The sequence below is a fragment of the Astatotilapia calliptera genome, chromosome 3 (genome assembly GCF_964374335.1).
Source record: "Astatotilapia calliptera chromosome 3, fAstCal68.1, whole genome shotgun sequence".
In the NCBI taxonomy this organism is placed as follows: domain Eukaryota; kingdom Metazoa; phylum Chordata; class Actinopteri; order Cichliformes; family Cichlidae; genus Astatotilapia; species Astatotilapia calliptera.
In genome coordinates, this window is record NC_137424.1 from 55,817,225 (window position 1) to 55,838,205 (window position 20,981).

Sequence of the window (20,981 nt, forward strand, 5' to 3'; positions counted from 1 at the left end):
CAAGCATACACCCAAAGTCACTTTTATTGAAATTCAGATTGTGGCGTGTGTTCAGTGTCATAAATATCCTTGAACAGTTATTGATTCAAAGCTTCATTTTAAAGCAAACTGAAAACAAGAAGCGCTCTCATGTTTGAGAAGGCTTTCTTGTTTCTACGTTGATAAAACCACAATGATTTTATTTATATCTACTCTTCATTGGATCTGCTTTATGTTTTTCTTTGGTGGCTTAAGAGGCTGATAAAGTGCGTAACAATTTGTCAGCTGCTCGGATCCAGTTTTACTGCTGTGTTCACTGGTACAGTGGAGTTATTGACCTTTAACTAAAACTGAAAGAAGAGATGAAACATAAACAAAGACATGAGCGGTCATTTACCACTAATGCCTCACCTCACTGATAGGAGAAGTGCTGAGTATATGTTATCTTATGTTCTTATGCTTGAAAGTAAAGCCAACTGAATACAAATCTACTGAGAGGGGAAGCGACAAGAGTTTGCATTTGATTCTCGAGTAGGCTTTGTTGTGTTCCTTTTTCATTTAAACAATGCACCTGTTATTTTATGTGCATGGTTTATTTATTTATCTATAAAATGTCTTTAAGTGTAGGTAGTAAAGTAGCAGGTCCAAAAAAATGGCATCTCTGTTTTACTGTAATGTAAATGTTTAGTCACAGTCTGTAAAGCAGGGTGTGACTGGAATGAGCAGTTTGGACACTTTGTGTTTGTCACGTGTCTGAATAGACAGGTTTAACAGTGAGCTGAAGCGTCTTCTTTATCTGAAATATTCAGGCGGTTGTTTGTTCTTTCAGCTTATTAAATCAAAGTGGACACATTGCGGGTCACTCTCCTACAAACAAGTAAGTAGACTTTAAAACATCCTGTGTGAACGTGTGTGCTTTTGTTGTTTACTTTTTGATGCAGGCGCCTTTTAAAAAAAGACCGTATGGTATGTGGGCAAACCATGATCAGTTTCAAGCAGCGTCACAAAAGCAAATAGCTACCATGACAGAAGAAGCAGGACAGAGACAGGAAAGCAGCTTTTAGTTTGCTCATGTGATGCAAAACAAGAAACACCACAAGGGGTTTTATGAAAGTGCGCAACGGGAAGAAAACAGTGGCACAGTGGTGTCTACAGTGCTACTAATGCTTAGGCTATAATAATAACAATAATAATAATAATAAAAGTATCTCTATTACTATTATTGCGTGACTATTTGACAAGCTGTAAAAGACACCAAGAGATTAATAATAACTAATAATTAAATGCAGGAGGTGTATAAACACAGTGAGCAAAACAGAGGTGACTGAAGAAGAAACATGCAATGCATCATGGGAATCCCACGGCAGCCTAGGCCTACTGCTCCATAACTAAGAGAGGATTCAGGGTCACCTTATCCTGTCCGGTCTGATGAGCTAAACTTGTTTTTCGTTTCTTTTTTCCTTTTACAGGTCATTGTAATACAGGTGCATTACAGTGTCACTTTAGCCCACCCAGTAAAGTCAACAGGAAAACTTTACATGCTCTTCCGTGTTCGTAGAGAGGAGCTCATGGTTCGTAGAGACAGCTGCCAGAGACGGAGAAACGCAAGAACAGGTAGAAAACTAAGCCTAAAAACATCTAAACATGTTATTGGAGTAATACTGAAAACACACTTCACTCTGATGTCAACAGACCATTTTAAATCTCGTAGCTGAAACATGTGCAGAATTATGATCATGGTTTGGATCATAGACGTACATTAATTCATGTGCTGGTGAGCTGCACAGAAACGGTGTCTGTGTGCACTCTGTGTGGGGAAATCACTCAGTGGTTTTTAAGCTGGTGAAAAATGTGAAATATTTCACTTTTATTTTTATTGTCTTTTTAAAAAAAAGATATTTATTAAAACGTTCTTCCTCTGATTCATTCTGACAGAGAGAAGATGATCAGGATCCTTCTGTTTCTCGGCCTGGCGTCCTCTGTCTGTGAGTGTCCACATTTAGACACAGTTATCTTTCGGTAAATTCAAATAAATAAATAAATAAAAAGGATAAATGAACACACAATAATGAGGTGGTGTCTTCTCAACAGGGACGTTTGTTTTGAAAAGGACTGCGACTGTCTTTGAGGCCAAGGAGGACGACAACATCACCATCAGATTGGACAGTCAGCTCCAAGCTGACGTGTCTCTGGCTGACGTGATGTGTGTTTTCCACTCAGACGTCACTAAGATTTTGTTTAAAATGATCAGAGGAGTGGAGGACTCTGAGTCTCAGCATGAGCAGTTTGCAGGACGAGTTCAGACTGACAGAGACGCTCTGAGAGGAGGACGAATCAGACTTCATCTGTCCAGAGTCACAGCTGAAGACTCTGGAAGCTACAGGTGTGACGTGGCTGCCGACTACGACGACAGCCTGAAGATATGGAGGCTCGAGACAAATGGTAAGTTGACTCCTGTATCTCTTTACGACTGGGCTGTATTTATATTGCAGATGAACAAACATTAATTCAGATTTTCATCCTCAGAAAATTTTGTTTTGAGTGTGGGTCGAACTTCTGATGGAAACAGCACTTATGTCTTACTCAGACCTCTGATATTTGGACTACCAAAAGGTAAATCACCAATCTTTATCCACAGTTCTGAGTACCCTTTTTAACACATCACACTTTAGTCGTCTAAAAGGTTTGGTGTTCAAAATTTACAGTGAATTGTGGAATTATTCTGTCAGGGGCTGGGTCTGTGACCCAGCAATTTGAGTGCTTTTTGTAAATGTGTGTTTTATTATAAATATATGTGTAGTTCTGTAGGTTTTAGATGAGTGTATTCTAGTTTAGGTCCATCTAGGTCCTCTTCTGTAAGTCTGTTCTGGTCTTCTCTAGGTAGTTCGTCATGTATTTGTTGTCTGCGTATTTCATGTTGTCTGGTTTGTGATGTCATGCCAGCGTCTCTGTGTTTCCTGTTGTATTTTGGAAGTCTAGTGTTCCCTTGTTCAGTGTGCTTAGTTTTATAGTTCCCCTGTGGTGTCATTATGTTCATTAGTGTCAGCTGTTTCCCCATGTGTTTCCACTTCCTCTGATCATCCCTTGTGTGTGTTTAGCCTGTCTTTGTCAGAACGTCTGTGTTACCACGCCGAGTCATAGAAATCATAGCAGTCATAGTCTTTATAGTTGTCTCTATGTTTCGTCACAGTTGTCTTTTAGTTTTCCCAGTATGGGTTCCAGTTTAGTTGTTGCTCCTGTTTTTGCCTTTGTTCATGTTTACCAGCCTAAATAAAACAGCTCGCTTTTGGTTCAAGTCTCCGCTCCGTCTTCTTCTCTGTCTGGATTTGGGTCCACTGCTTCACTACCCCGCCGTGACATATTTAAGTTAAAATTGTCTGAACTTCATCACATTTGTGATAGCTGCCATGCAATCAAACAAGCATGTAATGAACACAGGGCGACATCTCACGGGAAATACATGTTATAGATATATAATTTTAAATAACATGATGTACATTATGCAATCATTTATCGTTTAGGCAGAATTTCTTATTCATAATCAAGTTTTTCATGCTTTATTAATCAAAACAAAGAATAACAACTTACTTTTTTTCAGTGAATAGATGCATGTCATTTTGATTGATGTATTTGGTTTTGTCTTTTTATTACATCTACTTTTGAACCTAGTTTATTATTATTATTATTATTATTTCTGTTTCTATTGTTTAAGTTTTCCTGTTTCTACCTTTGTTTTATCTGGACAGGTTTTGCGTCTCTGCACATGATTGCGAGGAAAATAAAGGTGGATGACAAAAATAAAGTTTTGATTGCAGGTGATACTGAAGTTAATTCAGGACTTCCTTTGAAAGACGGTGGTGGGTTTACTCATTGATCAACTGCAAAAAGATTTGCCAACTGTGACATCACAGAGCTTTCTTGCTGCACAACAAGCCCAATTCTTACCTTAAAGTCTAAATACAATGTTTAGTTTCCAGATTTGTTCCTTTTTGTGTTTCACAATTGGCTGATTTCTGTGCCTGTACTGTTACGTCCCTTTTGTTGGCTTTGATAAAATTGTTTATTTTATGGTCTGTTTTCTCCACGCAGGTCCAAAGGCAGCAGAAGAAAGGGCATGTCATGAAATAATCTCATTATTTGTTCTAATGGCATTTTTAAATGTGGCAACTGCAGGAGTTGTAGTACTTTTCATAAGAGGTCTTTGTAACCTGTTACGATGGTAAGGTACACTGGCAAACTTTGGATAGAAATGGTTGACTCATTTGTCCTCGTTTGATTTAGTCTGACTGTCCTGTTTATTGTTACAGTTCAACACCACATGGAAACGTCCACACTGTAATAAAACGACTTAAATCAACAGTGACTTCCCTGCCTGTTAATGTTGTGAATTTAATTTAATTTAATTCTACTGCTGTGCTTAAAAAATAAATACAAAAATAAAAAATATAAGTAAAAGAAAAGGAATCTTTGCACCTGTAAGATTTCCTTCAAACGAGGAAAAAACAGAAAAGTCATATGTGATGTTACAACACTGATTCTTAGCTCTAAGTCAAACAAATTATTTTAGAAAAAAACATAATAGACCCAGTGAGTTATGGTGTCCATTTCCCAAATACATTACATACTTTTTTTTCTTTAAAATATATGTAAGTAAAGCAGATCATGGAGTCAGCAGTTTCAAATTATACTGCATGCACTCTTTTGTCACTGACTTTGCAGTACTTTAAAAGGATCCCAGAACAGAAACACTGATCTTAACCACCCCAGCGCTGCAATTGCACTATAATTTTAGGCTGGGTTGTTGAGTAGTATTATCTTTTTGTAATTGTTGATTTTGAGAATAAGATCTACATTGAAAGAATGACATGTAAATATTATTTTACATGTGTTATTTTCCCTTCTGAACAGACACAGTTTGTTGAACAATATGTTTAAAATCCAACAACACTACATCAGATGTGACACTCAGATACCCGTTGGATGCTGGGACAGGAAACCATTTTTTAAGATCCCCAGAAAACACAAAGTATCTCTTTGAGGTCCAACCCTACCTTCATTGTTCATTCTTATTTTGTCATGCCTGGCAATGCCAATAAACTTGCCAATGCTTCAGGATTCACTGTCACATAACAAACAGGTGGCAAGAGTACCCACAGTACACATGTCCAGAAACCAGTATGACAGGACTCCAAGGCCTGTGGTGCAGGGCTGTGTCCAACTTTTTATGAGCAAGATTCTGTTTGTGGACTGTGCAATTATAAACCTACAGAGAATGATAACACAAGGTCAACAACGGGGCTCATCTAAGTCCATGTTATTCTTGAAATTTAGATTGTATTCTCTGAATGAACAATTAAAAAAACATAATACTAAATAACAGACACTCCATTTTCTTCATAAATGATCATTTTAAATGTAAGAAACTTAAACTTAGCTTTTAAACAGCCCTGCTAAGATTGGCAACCCGTCCAGGGTTTACCTTGCCTCACCACAGGCTTACCCATATAGTCATTTGATTTTGGGGTTGTTTGGGTTTTCTTTGTATTTTTGTAGGTTCTTTACCTTACAATATAAAGCACCTTGTTGCTCGTATTTGGTGCTATATAAATAAAACTGAATTACACTGAATAGGGCCTATCCAAGCTACCCTCATGACCCTGGTATGGACAAGTGGAAGAGAATGAAGTTCTAAAACATGAAATGTAACAACATAAAAATATCTCCCTCCTGCCCTAAGACAATAAATCAATAAACTGGGCCATTTTCCAGTTGAATGGAAAATAAATTCAGTCATTACATTGAATAAAAGAATTCTCAATATCCATATAAAGGAACAAAGAACAACTCAAGATAGAAACAAAACAAAATGGCATAATAGCTATAATTAAAATTTAATAAACATGTATCTATCTTGTTTATTAAAGAAGAGCATCTATTTGACAAGAATACTGATGCTGTAGTTGGAAATGAATCATATATAAGTCTCTATTCCACCAAACTGCTTCCTGGATTTCAATTAACATTAAGTGATTGATTTCTGTATGACTTTATCAGTATCTCACATTGTTGGATTTAACCTAATCTTTTTTGCACTGCTGCTTCAGTTCATTGAGGTTTGCTGACATTTGTGTATGTACAGCTTGCTTGAGGTCCCGCTACACAGTCGAGGTCTTGTCTGATTGGGCCACTGCAGCCTCTTGATTCATTGCTGGTGTGTTTGGGATCATCACCCTGTTTAAGCCAAGTTTTAGCTTTTGGACAGATGGCTTTACATTTGGCTGTAGAATACTTTGTTACACAGGAGAGTGCATGGCTGATTCAGTGACTACATTGTGCACAGATTCAGTGGCTGAACAACAAGCCCAAATCATTCCCTTTCACCACCGCACAGGCAGTTGGTATGATTTGTTTGTGTTGGTTTGGTTTTCTCTGAACATGGGGCTATCAGTTGCGGAGAAATATCCCCACTTTGGTCTTATTTGTCCAAAAAGCATTGTTCATGTGTTTTGTCCAACTTTGCAAACCTAGCTGTGTGGCTGTGTTCTTTTTAGAGATGGGAGGCTTTCTCCTGGAAATCCTTCCAACCATCCACACAGTTTCTCAGGGCATTGCATGATCTGACTCTTGGGAAAATTGTCTTGATGGACCTGTGTGGTCCTCCTCATGTGGGTCCAGTTAGGTTTTTGTTGTGTGATTTTTTTCTGCCTTATGTTATGTTTACATTAACACCAGTGCATTTGGGTTTTTTGTCTTGCTTTCCGAGCCTCACATTTGGATCCCACTCTGCCTGCTACACAGCGGAGCCTCGACGATAAGTGTATGACAGTGAGTGCTCAATACTTCTAAAGATGATCAAAAGAAAAAGACAAAAGACATAGAGAGGAGGGAAAATGTCTTTTCACAAAATTAGATTTTATTTATTTCAAAGTGATGTCATTAAATATAAAGTGGTACAGCAGCTGATACAAAAGAAAAAGTCATGAGACAACAATACATAGTCAAAATGCTGGGTTTGCCTATGTAGGTACTCAGTTAATTGTAGTCTAACGACGATACCTGTTTCTAGACTTAACTCTGTATTATTAATGTTTACGTTGGTGAAACACTGCAGTTTATGGTCACAGTGTTCAGGTTAAAATCCAATGTGATTGTGTGTTTGTTGAAGTGATTCAGAATATGATTTTTTCAACCTTATTAACATCAACCTCATATCCTCATGCTGATTTCTGGAAATTCAGAGCTAACATATTACATTTAGACACCAATTCTGCCTGATGTTTTGTTTTTGTTTTGTTTTTTTAATGTTGATTCTGATGTTTCCAGGCTTCTGGTATTAAGAGTTAAAATAAATAAAGAAGCCATTTTTAAAGTGAGTTGAGTTCATTTCAGGACATGTTTGAGCAGTGTGTGGTTCTTCTTTAATAACTCAGTGTTGCAGTCACATGTTAACAAGTGAAAGAAAAGAAAGATTGTTTACGCATTTGCTTCTTTTGTCACTTTAACCCCCGATGTCCTTACTCTTGTTTTTGCAGACATTTGGAGTTATAAATTATATAAATATAAATCATTATGTGAAAATAATTTCCTTACAAAGTTTTTAAACAGTTTTTGGATCCAAAAACACTTTATTAGCCTGTGATGATCCAAATAAACCTCCTAAAATAACAAGTGAGACTCTGACACTTAAATAAAGTGCGCAACAGCTTGTCAGCTGATCTGATCCAGCTTTTACTGACATGAGTCATTGTGCTTTAAGTCAAAATGAAAGTGAAACTAAAACATAAGTTATGTTGTGTTATTATAGAACTGAAGCAAAACGCAGTATCGACGCGTTGAAGCGAATAAAAAGCTACCAACGGGAAGAAGAGGAGACAACAGAAGTATGAACTTGATCTTTTAGTATGTTTTGCTGTGTTTCTGTGTCATTCTTCCTTGTTTTGTACTGCAGTTGATATTTATTTATCATTATTACGTTTTTATCTCTTTCTTAAAATGCCTTTGTAAAGTAGCAGGACTAAAATGTTACATGTCCGATAATGAACACGTTTGATCACAGTCTGTAAAGAGGATGTGACTGGGATTAACAGTTTGAACACTTCGTGGTATTCTGCTTCATCCGAAACATTCAGAGTGTTGTTTGTTCTTCCAGCTGATCATCAGTTGATATAATTGATGTGATAGAAAGTGGACAGATCGCCGATCGCTCTCTTACAAACAAGTAAGTAGACGTTAAAACATCCTGTGTGAACGTGTGTGCTCCTGTTGTTTACTTTCTGTTGCACTCACTGTTTAAATAAGCTACGTGGGCTCATTTTCATCAGATTGGAAACAGGATAAAAACAAAACAAAACAAATATCTCACAGAAAAAGGACAGAGAAAGACAAACAGCTTTTAGTTGGTTCATGTGATACAAAACATGAAAACCCAAAGGGGGTTTTATGAAAGTGCGCAACATGAAGTAAACAGCGGCATAGCGGTGTTTACAGTGTCAATAAGAGTTTATAATAATAATAATAATGATTTTGTTGTTGTTGTTGTTGTCAAAAACACGAGGCTTGTGGCTTTTCCTATAAAACAGAAAACTGAATGTTTATGTGCAAAACAAAAGACACGCACCAGATAGGAAGATGCAACGCGCGTTCGCGTACATATAAAAGGCACTGTTTTTGTCCGCTAGAGTGGGATTTTCACGGCATATTCTGCACCAAATCTCTGTGCGTTCATCATTTGCCTCCTGCAACCACTTTTCCGAGAATACGCGCTTCTTTTGCGGTTCGGAATCCTTCTGACATTTCTTTGGAGGTCGAGGAACTCCAGAGTAACTACTTAAAGGAGCTTCTTCGACATCTTTAGGAGTTCTAAAAAAATGTCTGCCCTCCTCCAGAAAATCTTATGCACGCAAACACGCGTTGCAACTTCTTATCTGGTGCGCGTCTTTTATTTTGACAGCTAATGCGCACCTGCGGATATGTGCACCCCTGGATATAGAAAACTATATTAACCATTTAACAAATTGTTAAAAAAAATTCAACAAAATAAATCAAAATAAATCTGAATCTGTCTAAAAAGTTCATTAAATATATTTTTGTGAAATTTCAAGAAGGAGATTTCAACCGACAGTGAGCACGTGACCTTGATTGTCCCTTTGAGGCCTTCTGAATTTACTTCATTTAATTTTCTGGTGAGCACCGATCGTTGTTGCCTAATGTTCAGTTTTGTTGTCTGTGAGGTGTGATGAAATGAAAATCAATAACACTGATATTTTTTCTTTTTAAATTTCACAGGTCACTAAGTGTAATGCACCCAGTAAAGTCAACAGGAAAACTTTACATGCTCTTCCGTGTTCGTAGAGAGGAGCTCATGGTTCGTAGAGACAGCTGCCAGAGACGGAGAAACGCAAGAACAGGTAGAAAACTAAGCCTAAAAACATCTAAACATGTTATTGGAGTAATACTGAAAACACACTTCACTCTGATGTCAACAGACCATTTTAAATCTCGTAGCTGAAACATGCACAGAATTATGATCATGGTTTGGATCATAGACGTACATTAATTCATGTGCTGGTGAGCTGCACAGAAACGGTGTCTGTGTACACTCTGTGTGGGGAAATCACTCAGTGGTTTTTAAGCTGGTGAAAAATGTGAAATATTTCACTTTTATTTCTATTGTCTTTTTTAAAAAAAAGATATTTATTAAAACGTTCTTCCTCTGATTCATTCTGACAGAGAGAAGATGATCAGGATCCTTCTGTTTCTCGGCCTGGCGTCCTCTGTCTGTGAGTGTCCACATTTAGACACAGTTATCTTTTGGTAAATTCAAATAAATAATTAAATAAAAAAGGATAAATGAACACACAATAATGAGGTGGTGTCTTCTCAACAGGGACGTTTGTTTTGAAAAGGACTGCGACTGTCTTTGAGGCCAAGGAGGACGACAACATCACCATCAGATTGGACAGTCAGCTCCAAGCTGACGTGTCTCTGGCTGACGTGATGTGTGTTTTCCACTCAGACGTCACTAAGATTTTGTTTAAAATGATCAGAGGAGTGGAGGACTCTGAGTCTCAGCATGAGCAGTTTGCAGGACGAGTTCAGACTGACAGAGACGCTCTGAGAGGAGGACGAATCAGACTTCATCTGTCCAGAGTCACAGCTGAAGACTCTGGAAGCTACAGGTGTGACGTGGCTGCCGACTACGACGACAGCCTGAAGAGATGGAGGCTCGAGACAAATGGTAAGTTGACTCCTGTATCTCTTTAGGACTGGGCTGTATTTATATTGCAGATGAACAAACATTCAGATTTTCATCCTCAGAAAACTTTGATTTGAGTGTGGGTCGAACTTCTGATGGAGACAGCAGTGATGTCTCACTCAAACCTCCAATGTTTGGACCACCAAAAGGTAAATCAGATCTGAGGAGCTGCATTCAGAGAGTGTTTCAATAAATTTTATTTTTATTCGTCTAAAAAGTTCAGTGTCATAAATTTATAGTAAATTGTGGAATTATTTAATTTAAAAATGTCTAGTCTTCATTACGGTTGTGATAACCTCCACAATGATTTGCACTGACAGGAAAAGTTATAGAAAAAACTATAGAAATGTAATAAAGATAAAACTTAAAGTAACATTCAAATATTTATTTTGGTGTGGAACATTTCTCATCCATAAAGAAGATGGTCAGAAATATTTTTGTAAAACACATCAATTAAAACAATAACTTCCATTTTTCACTGAATAAATCAATATGTCACAATTTAGTTTTCTCTTTTCAGGTTTTGCGTCTCTGTACATGAATGTGAGGAAAATAAAGGTGGACAAAATGAAGATTTTGAGTGCAGGTGATGCTGAAGGTAATTCAGGAAAATGATGCAGGGGGGGTTTGGGGCACATACAGTACAAGCCATGCATGTGTTACAGAAAGTAGAGGTTACAGCATGCAGGGTGAGAACTCATTACTGTATGTACTGTTTTCAAAAACAATCCTTTGTTTTCTAGATCCACAACTGGCGGGAAGAAAGACAAGTCAGGAGGAAACGGTGCTGTTTGTTCTGGCTGTAGTTTTAATTATTGCAAATGCAGGAACCATCGTACTTTTAATAAAATTTCTTCATGATGGTTTAAAACGGTACGTTGGCAAACTTTTATTGCATCTACATGTTTGACTATGTCTGCATTTGATTTTGCCTGACTGTGGTGTTGTGTGTTGTATATTACAGATCAACAACATGATGAAACACCGCTACTGTGTCCCTGACCAAATGAGTCAAACCAACAACGACTTTCTTACCTGCTCCAGTTGTGCTAATGTTAAAAACAAACTAACAAATAAACAACAGCAAAAAAAAGCTCACTATAAGAAAATTACACTTAGAAGATGAAAAAAGACCAAAAAAAAAATCAGATGTTAAAATGCTGATTCTTTGCTTTCGAAAATCTTTTTCAGTATTTGTGTCTTTTCTAAATTGAGCCTTTGAACTAAGAGTTGATAGAAATGATATTTCAGAAGCAAATAATTCTACATTTAGTGATTTAGGGTTTAATTTCCTCATATATAATGCATATGCAGTATGATGTATTTTTCTCACTTAAAAATACTCAAATGAAGATCAGTGTATATCATGGGGATAACAGCTGTGGGGTTTAAGGAAGAAAGAACAGATGTAATTTTCTGTACCATCACTTCAAAGTCCTTCTTCTCTGTACCTATTACCACATTGTGTTCATATGCAGAGAGAAATAACTTACTTGTTATCAAAAGGAGGCAGCACGGTGGCACGGTGTTTAGCACTGTTGCCGCACAGCAAGAAGGTCCTGAGTTCAATTCCAACATCAGGCCGGGGTCTTTCTGTGTGGAGTTTGCATGTTCTCCCCGTGTTTGCGTGGGTTCTCTCCGGGTACTCCGGCTTCCTCCCACCGTCCAAAGACATGCAGCTTGTGGGGATAGGTTAATTGGATAATCCAAATTGCCACTAGGTGTGAATGTGAGTGCGAAGGGTTGTCTGTCCTTGTGTGTTAGCCCTGCGGCAGACTGGCGACCTGTCCAGGGTGTACCCCGCCTCTCGCCCTATGACAGCTGGGATAGGCTCCAGCGCCCCCCGCGACCCTGAAAAGGATAAGCGGAAGCGAATGGATGGATGGATGGTTATCAAAAGGGAATTTGATATATAGTTTCATCAGTTAAATTGCACAAAGCATATTGTACAGGGTACAGCGGCCATGAACGGGCACTAATGCTAACTTTATTTGAAACATCTTGTCTGTAGATATTTTGATTCTGTTCTTGAAATAATATTTTGACTTTTAGAAATGTTGTCTTATTCTCAAAATGAAAAACGTAAAAAAGAAAAGTTGTCAGTCAAGTCCCCACAGTGCTGCGTGGTAGACTGCTGCAACAGCTGCCAGCACAAGTGTTCTTAAGCTTCCTGTTTTTCTGGTTCTTTTTGTCACACTCTTGGCAGTCAAGACTCTTTGCTAGATCATCACTCTGGCAGTGCATATCCTGTTTGCTTTGAAGTGAACACAACATGGTTTCAGAGCTGAAGCTAACTGGAGAACTAAGCAGCTATCAGAGATCAATGATATGAACAAAACTGGGGAACAGAATCCGCATTGCAGTTTGATGTGAATCATGGACAAGGCACTGCACCCACACTTCCTGGACTATGGTGTGAACAATTTTTTGAGTGGACAGAGACATTAATCTGAGAGGCAAGAAGAAAGGTGGAGGGATTCTACGGTTTCTCAATATAAAGAGCTTTAATAATTTGGCATTTATAACACAATGATTTCCCTGCTTTTGGATTAAATAAAGCATATTTTATCTCACCTTATTTTTTATTCGGTGAATAAACTCAAAGACAGGAAGCAGCATTAACTGTTAATAATGATTACAGTTTAAAAACCAAGTGCAGTCAAAAGGAAGCATGCGTGTGAGCTGTGAAAGACCTTTTCCAAGTGGGACTTCACTGTATAAGAGTATCATATGGTCATACTGATGCATAAACAGAAAATAAATCCTTGTATCTCCTACTATTAAGTAAACATAACAAGATTGTAATATTTTTCCTTAGTTTACAACATTAGTGTCTAATTTCTAAAGAAATAAAGCACCTCTTATTGTTATATTGTTGCCCCAAGTAAAATAAAGTATTTTTTTTACAGAGAGCATTGACTTGCTCTTGCTTTAGTGTACAGGTTGTGCACCAAAAGCACACAGTATTGTTCTTAAATGGGTCTTAAAGGGGGCATGAAAGCTCCACAGGCTAATTCACACCATTGAGCCATGCTCTAAATAACTGGCACAGATATAACTTGGTCTATGAAGCTAGATTTAAGAAAAGGGTGCTTGAAGTTCAAGTTTTAAAAACAAGTTTAGCACCATATTGTGCTAGTAAAGAACGAGACATCACCAGTTTGGCTCGTTCTTTACTAGCTAATAGACTTACATTAGTTTATGTTAGCTAAATCTTATCCAAAAGATCAGATTAAACACACAGACATACAAAGATGTATTTGCCCTTTTATAGATCTGTATCTGCGCACTGTTTAGTATAGACACACAGATGCTTTTTTTTGTCATGCAGCTCCTGCTTTCGACGCTCGAGTTTAAGTTCAGTGAAGTTTGGCTCTCGTCAATTAAATTTCTTATTTAGCCACAGCAATATATTGCGTTCGCTTCTTAACCTCATAACTTTGAGCCATCCACCTTTGGCAAAATATGTTTTTAGTGTGTGTTTATGTAAGTCTTTTATCAAGTAAAGAATTATTTTTCCTTCTATTGATGAGGATTGTATGCTGTGAGAAATTAGGAGCTGTGAGAAATCAGCAAATGAAATTTAGGAGAAGAGGTTCCAGGGATTAGATCAAATATTGGATTTTCTGATCTGCTACAGAGGTGATAAAGATTATGTCTAAATAGTCACATTTTATTAACACATTTTATAGAGAATGTTTTACTTACATGTTTGTAGCAAACCTGCACTGATCCATCTGTGCCATTTACCCCCTTATCTTCTTATGCTGAGGGTTGGTATGTCGATGATAGTTGTCGTTTTTTTGTTCTTTGCCCACCTTTGCGTGGTAATGACTGCACAATGTTAGAAAGAAGCCCCAAATAATCAGATGACCCCGGTATGCATAGGGAATTTGCGATGGTGAAAAGAAAAACCTCCCTTTTAACAGGAAGAGACACCAGTTCAGGGAGGGGCCAACCACGGTGAGGGAAAATAGAAGGAATACCTAACTTTATTTTGTTTTAATCAAATAAAAAATATTTTCACTTAATCTGTACTCTTTTTGTTGCCATATATTCAGTTCCTACATGCCTGTTGTATTTTGTGTTAGAGTACTTGGCGATAGAAGAGCAGATGGAAGAATGATGCAACCTACAACAGCAATGCTCAGTAGCTAGTGGATCTGAGAGCAGAACACAACTACCTCCCTGAACAGGGTCCAGTAACCATCACAGTGGCAGACATCCAAGAAAGGATCTCTAGTATGAAGAGTTGGACAGCACCAGGCCCTGACATGATTCGTGCCTACTGGCTGAAGAAGCTGAATGCACTCCATGAGCATCTGGCAGCACAAATGAACCAGCTGCTAGTTGACAAGAGAATGGATAACTGGAGGCCGGATGGTCCTGATCCTCAAGGACCCCCAGAAGGGACCGGTCCCATCCAACTACCAACCAGTAACCGGCCTCAGTACCACATGGAAGCTCCTGTCACACATCATAGCAGCAAAGATGAACAGGCATATAGGTCAATAAATGAGCAGGGCAGAGAAAGGGATTGGCAAGAATACCAGAGGCCCAAAACACCAGCTACTGGAAGACAGAGCAGTCAGCCAAGACTGCAAGACCAGACTGACCAACCTGTGCACTGCCTGGATTGACTACAAGAAAGCCTATGCCCCACACCTGGATCCTGGAATGCCTAGACCTATACAAGAGCAACAGGACCCTAAGAGCCTTCATCAGGAAATCAATGGGCATGTGGCGGACAACACTAGAGGTCAATTTTAAGTCCATAGCACAAGTCACCATCAAGTGTGGGATCTACCAAGGAGATGCTCTGTCCCCACTGCTGTTCTGCATAGGCCTGAACTCCCTCAGTGAGATCATTGACAAGACAAACTACGGGTACAGACTACAGAATGGAGCAGTTGTCATCCACCTCCTGTACATGGACGACATCAAGCTGTATGCAAAGAGTGAACAAGACATCGATTCACTGATCCACACTACCAGGCTATACAGCAATGACATCGGAATGGGCATAGAGGACAGCTATAAGTATCTGGGGATACATAGGTAAATGGGAACCATGAAGAGGCAGCTAGGAAAGCTGCAACTACCAAGTACCTGCAGAGGGTCAGGCAAGTCCTGAGCAGTCAGCTGAATGGTAAGAACAAGCTCCGGGCTATCAACACCTACGCCCTGCCCGTGATCAAGTACCCTGCTGAGATAATAAGCTGGCCAAAGGAGGAGATAGAGACCCTGAGGCTGTATGCTAAACAGAAGGAAGGAGAAAATGTTGTAACTGGAAACCTGGTTGTATAAATGTTGTATAAATTTGAGACATGAGACTTGATGCAGCCATCCTTTAACTCTGTTTTTTGGGTTTTAATGGAAATAATTATTCATGGATTCAGTTAAAACCGAACAGAATCAGTAACAGAAACATTCTCCTGTTTATTAGAAAAGATTTTGATAGTTTATGGAGCAACACATGAGTGTGGTTAAGTTTGTTTTTAGGAAAAACAAAGAGGTCGTCACTTGAATTTACCTTTGACAGAAAATATTTTCTGATGCTCTGAATTCTTTAAAATGTGAAATATTTTCAGAGGAAATCAAAGTGCAGTTTTTTTCTTCTGGTTGCATATCACCATCTCTCTTTCCTCTCTCTCTGCTTTGCTGGTTTATTGTAAACACCAGATGGGAAAGTCACATCAACACACAAATAGTTTGCTCAACAGGAGTTTTCTACTTTTTTTTTTTCTTTTGCCCAGTGGCACTTTTGAACATCTGGGCTAATGCTAAATCAGACATCATCAGATTTAATGAGGAGGTTGAAGACTGATTCTGGTGTGTGACTGTGACCATCTGCGGAAGAGGTGCAAGTGGGATGGTGGTTCACTGGTGTGTACTGTAAACTCACAGCAAGAAGGTTCTTGTTCCACCTCCTGTTTGTAGTTTTGCTAGTCTTGATTTAAAAATACCAGCGTTATTTCATTTAAGGAGCTGACTTGAGCTGTCCAGTGCACTGCCAAAAATATAATTTAAGATAATATTATTGTATCTCTGAACCATGTACAGTTTTATGACTCAATAACACAGAAAATTCTTTGGCCTGAGGTAAAAAGTCAGATAAGAATGTGAAAGAACTACAAAATGAAGACAGACTGAAGAAGAAAGAAGAAAAGGGAATGTTTTTGTTTTTTTTACTGGTGAGCTTATTGCACCATCATCTGTCCAAGAGGAAGAATGTTAGTTCCATAACTTGAAGAAAAAAAAAAAAACATACACAACCGGTCCAAAATTTGGACACACCTTTTCAATTTAATGTTGTTTCTTTAATTTCACAACTATTTACATTGTAGATTCTCATTGACACATCAAAAGTATGAATGAACACACATGGAGTTATGTAGTAAACAAAAAACTGTGAAATCACTCAAAACATGTTTTATATTTCAGATTCTTTAAAATAGCCTCTCTTTGCTTTGATTACTCTCTCAGTGAGCTTCATGAGGTCGTCACCTGAATTGGTTTTCCAACAGTCTTGAAGGAGTTCCCAGAGGTGCTGAGCACTCAATGGTCCATTTGCCTTCACTCTGCGGTCCATCTCATCCCAAACCATCTTGATTGGGTTTAGGCCTAGTGTGAGCCAGTTTCGTCATAGCGCTTGATAGTTTTTGCAACTGCACTTGGGGACACATTCAAATTTTTTGCAATTTGCTGGACTGACTGACCTTCAGTTTTTAAAGTAATGATTGACTGTTGTTTCTCTTTACTCAGCTGATTGGTTCTTGCCGTAATACGAATTCTAACAGTTGTCAAATACGGCTGTCAGCTGTGTACCAGCCTGACTTCTGCACAACACAACTGATGGTCCCAACCCAGTTATGAAAGCAAGAAATTCCAGAAATGACCCCTGACAAGGCATACCTGTGAAGTGAAAAAAACATTTCAGGTGACATGTCTGTGAAGGGTCTCAGTTATCCAGGTCATCGTAGTCTAAGGAGCTTGGAAAGAAAAAGAGTCTGGACTTCTTTAAGTTGCTTGAAGAAGTTTCACCTCTCATCCGAGAAGCTTCTTCAGTTCTAGGGTCAAATGGTGGAGAGTCTCAGATTTAAGCCCTGTGGGAGTATCCCCCCCCCCCCCAAAGAAGGACAAAAGGACCCCCTGAAGATCCTTTACCTAATCACAGGAGCCAAGGTGTGAAAACGGGTGTGGGTCACAATCAGCCAGGGTTTCGGGTGAGTTTATTGTGAAACCTAGCCCCACCCTCTCATGTGATTTCCTGAGGTCAGATGGCCCTCCTCTGTTCAAAGATGTCTTTGAACGACACCAACTGTCTCCCATCTATAAACCAGTTTTGGGATCCCTTCCCAGACGCCTTAACACCCACTCACACCCTGGGCCATCTGACCTCAGGAAATCACACGATATGGTTTCTTTCCAAGCTCCTTAGACCACTTCAGGTGACTACATCATAAAGAGAAGGTGTGTCCGGACCTTTGACTGGAAGTAAGATATAACACAGACACACACACACACACACATTATGAAGATCTAGTCTGTAAACTTTCCTTCAGAATTTCTGAGCAGCATGAAAATAAAGCTGCAGACATAAAATCTGCTGTTGAGATTTTCTAAACACAGTAAAAAAACAAGTCCTCTTTATAGCGGTTGGATTATTTCTGTAAGTTGATGAAGCTGAAGTTGGAATTATGCAGTCCAGTCATTTATTTCATTGGTGCAGGTATTCACACAGCACATGAATGAACAGCAGCTTTGGGTTTTACACACTTTGTAAGCTGTGTAAAAAGAATAACCAATAATAAACAAAATTTACATTAATATTACAGATGAAACTGGTTCACTCATTTCTGTGTTAAACCAGCTAACTCAAATCTCTCCTGCTGTTACATCAACAATGTCATCTGGTGGTTACGAGTTTAGAGCAGAGTAAACTTGTGTCTGAAGCTTTATGTTTTGTGATGAATCTTTCTGATAGATGTGTGGACTGTAGGTTCCTGTCAGTACTGATGGGATGTTACTATAAGAAGCTCAGCATCTGTACTTCTGCTACAGGGTTCTGCATCCTGGTTTTATTTCTGAAATAAAATAAAAGTATAACAAACACAGCCAGCAGAGCTGCTGACACTCCCATTGAAATGTAGAAACCAATCATTCTCCCATTTTCTGCTGTTGAGTTTGTTGTTGGTCTCTGAGGTTGGAGCTGGTCAGAAACTGCTGTAAATGACATGAAGATATTAACATTAAACATCAGAATTAAACTGATAATAGTTCAGTTCATAGTGTTAGTTAGAGATCATATAACAAAAATCTCATAATAATAACTTTAATGTATAGAATAAAACAGCCCTTAGTTTGTAAACTCTGTTAAGGCTACTTCATGGACTATGTAAAAGACAGAGGTAGCCACGATGACATTACATCATCTATTGTTTAGTGAAGGCCTGTTACGAAGCATTGATCTGAGTGTTTTTACCGTCGCCATCCTGATTTTTTTCAGATTTGGACATGAGGAGCGAGAGGCAAATCTGACTGAGAAACTGTATAATTCTCCTTACCAGGTTTAGCCTGCTATGTTAAGACGAACAGGCAAAAATTTTAGGAGATTAACTGGTGAAACAAGTTTAAGGCTAGAGTAGCTGACTGATAATCTGCAGGTTTCACCTTTCAGAGGATGACATTTCTTTGACTGAGATGTTTTCATACATCATCCTAGACATAAACATCATAAACAAATTGACTGTAAACCACTTAATAAAAAAAGTTTAACTAAATCAGGTTACCAGTCACGTTGAGTCAATATCTTCCAACACTGAAGCCATAATCAGTGTTCACCTCACACAGGTACAGACCCGAGTCATCAGTCCTGAGTCTGGACAGCTGCAGTCTGATTCGTCCTTCTCTGAGGGCGTCTTTGTCACTCTGGACTCGTCCTGAAAACTTTGCATCCTGAGACTCTGACACCTCAACACCTTCATGGACATGATGCAGGACTGAGAGTTTATCCTCAGTTATCAGGTTACAGAGGATGAAGATGTAGGTCCAGGATCTGTCAGGTTTGGTGGTGAACGTCCACTCCAGTGTGATGTTGTGGTTCTCCTCTGCCTGATAGCAGGTCTGTGTCACATTGACTACAAATGATCCTGTTGAGGAGACAGAGAGGGAAAGAGAGGAGCAGACACACTGAGAACTGGAACAAATCTGTTGTTAAGCTTTATTTGGAGTTCATAAAGTGAAGCTGTAAACTAACCAGAGACACATGAGGTGAGGATGATGAGCAGCAGGATCCTGCAGATCATCTTCTCCCTGTGAGAGGAGACAGAGGTGAAGAGTCATCAACACATGAGGTCAAAGGTCAGTCAGTACAGCTAGAAGAAAAATCTGCAGTCATACTTTATTCACTCATTACAACTTCTGATCCTGTTTGTGATCCTGATAGGAATAAACTGAATATATGAACAAGACTGATGAAATAAATATGCAAACTCTTTATTTTGGCTTTTACTTTTGGCTGCTTCCTTTTCATAAACAGTCACCACAGCAGGTAGTGCCTCATGTTTGATTTAGCAGAGTTCTCAATGCTCCGGATCGAATCAAATTATCAACCCCTCATATGTCAAGTCAATGTGTAAACGACTGAGCTACTGAAGCACAAACGATAGCAGAGTGATTGCCCCACCCAAACAGATGCTGCATGTGTAAATGGTGCCCTGCTTACTCAGCCTGGTCTCACAGCAAAATATGAAAATCACAAAAGAATCAATGCATAAAAGGGTTCGGAGACACAAATGTTTTTTCTTTTATTTTTATGTGACTGTCAGTAATGTGAAAGTGATGTATTTCGGTAAGAAAGATATTTTTTGTCTGCAGCACGAGCCAGGTCTCAGAGTTACTGACTGATACTGACTGACAATGGTCAGTATCAGCACACAGATGAAAAACTGTGTCCAGTGAATGACAAATAATCTGTGTCCAGAAACACAAATCAGTTGCTATTATTTCATGAACTTCTGTGAATATCTTACCTTATCAGTATTTTGCACCTCACAGCCACAGAATCCAACTCTAAGTGGGAACAATTTATGTCAGGTACAGTCTGATTAATACAGTTCTGAGTATAACTGCACAGTAGTCAAGGCACTGCAAAGTCCTCCACTCCAGTATGAGACACAAATACAAGAAAAGAACAGACAAGATAACGTGCTCACTCCCACTGTTTTCTCTGTGCACACTTCATATTGTCTGTTCAATGAAATGTGCCACTTTACATACGAGGACTCCAGAAATTTGACGTCTATGCATACCAACCGACTGCTGTCATAGGTGTGTTTTAAACCACGTTTGTATTAGGTATACGCCACATGCCACATACCATATTCAACTGTTTCAGTTTTACTTCTATAGTGAGCAAATTTTAGTTCCACTCTGTGGCTGTTTTTAGTCACAAGATGACTCATTTCTGCCAACATGAAAATAAAAAAAATGCAAACAGACACAGGTAGTCTTTTTGCTATTGGCAAAATGAAAGATTTTACATAGAATAAGTTCTTCTTGTTATGGTAAATGGCCTGTATATAGCGCTTTTAATAGTCCCTAAGGACCCCAAAGCACTTTACATATCCAGTCGCACCCATTCACACACACTGGTGATGGCAAGCTACAATGGGGCGCACTGACAGAGGCGAGGCTGCTGGACACTGGCACCACCGGGCCCTCTGACCACCACCAGTAGGCAACG

The 20,981-nt window shown here is 38.8% G+C and overlaps 3 protein-coding genes and 1 long non-coding RNA gene across 12 annotated transcripts in view; 3 read left to right on the forward strand and 1 right to left on the reverse strand.

Annotated features, from left to right (window-relative positions):
• LOC113018210 (uncharacterized) overlaps positions 1–20,981 on the forward strand; it is a 47,520-nt gene that overhangs the window by 18,939 nt on the left and 7,600 nt on the right. The gene's annotated exons all lie outside the window — the stretch shown is intronic.
• LOC113018207 (uncharacterized) lies at positions 700–4,336 on the forward strand. 2 transcript variants are annotated; one of them, XM_080298596.1, is made up of 7 exons: positions 700–856; positions 1,449–1,593; positions 1,915–1,964; positions 2,071–2,421; positions 2,506–2,592; positions 3,726–3,836; positions 4,069–4,336. In XM_080298596.1, exons 3-7 carry the CDS (start codon positions 1,922–1,924, stop codon positions 4,200–4,202), a joined length of 726 nt encoding a protein of 241 aa, XP_080154722.1. In that variant the 5' UTR covers positions 700–856; positions 1,449–1,593; positions 1,915–1,921; the 3' UTR covers positions 4,203–4,336. The 2 variants fall into 2 exon arrangements, with proteins under 2 accessions (XP_080154722.1, XP_026017059.2); XM_026161274.2 differs by having other exon boundaries at positions 701–856; positions 3,726–3,794.
• Positions 7,742–12,812, forward strand: LOC113018203 (uncharacterized). 6 transcript variants are annotated; one of them, XM_080298597.1, is made up of 10 exons: positions 7,742–7,859; positions 8,129–8,197; positions 9,081–9,161; positions 9,265–9,386; positions 9,709–9,758; positions 9,866–10,216; positions 10,297–10,383; positions 10,755–10,832; positions 10,978–11,107; positions 11,199–12,812. In XM_080298597.1, the coding sequence occupies exons 5-10, from the start codon at positions 9,716–9,718 to the stop codon at positions 11,209–11,211; spliced, it is 702 nt and encodes a 233-aa protein (XP_080154723.1). In that variant the 5' UTR covers positions 7,742–7,859; positions 8,129–8,197; positions 9,081–9,161; positions 9,265–9,386; positions 9,709–9,715; the 3' UTR covers positions 11,212–12,812. The 6 variants fall into 6 exon arrangements, with proteins under 6 accessions (XP_080154723.1, XP_080154726.1, XP_026017051.1 ...); XM_026161266.2 differs by having other exon boundaries at positions 7,752–7,859; positions 8,140–8,197; XM_080298599.1 differs by having other exon boundaries at positions 7,817–7,878; positions 8,140–8,197.
• LOC145425531 (uncharacterized) lies at positions 17,936–19,434 on the reverse strand. Its single transcript, XR_013906248.1, has 2 exons — positions 19,027–19,434; positions 17,936–18,460 (listed from the first exon to the last, which is right to left on the reverse strand). It is a non-coding gene; the product is annotated as an uncharacterized LOC145425531 (long non-coding RNA).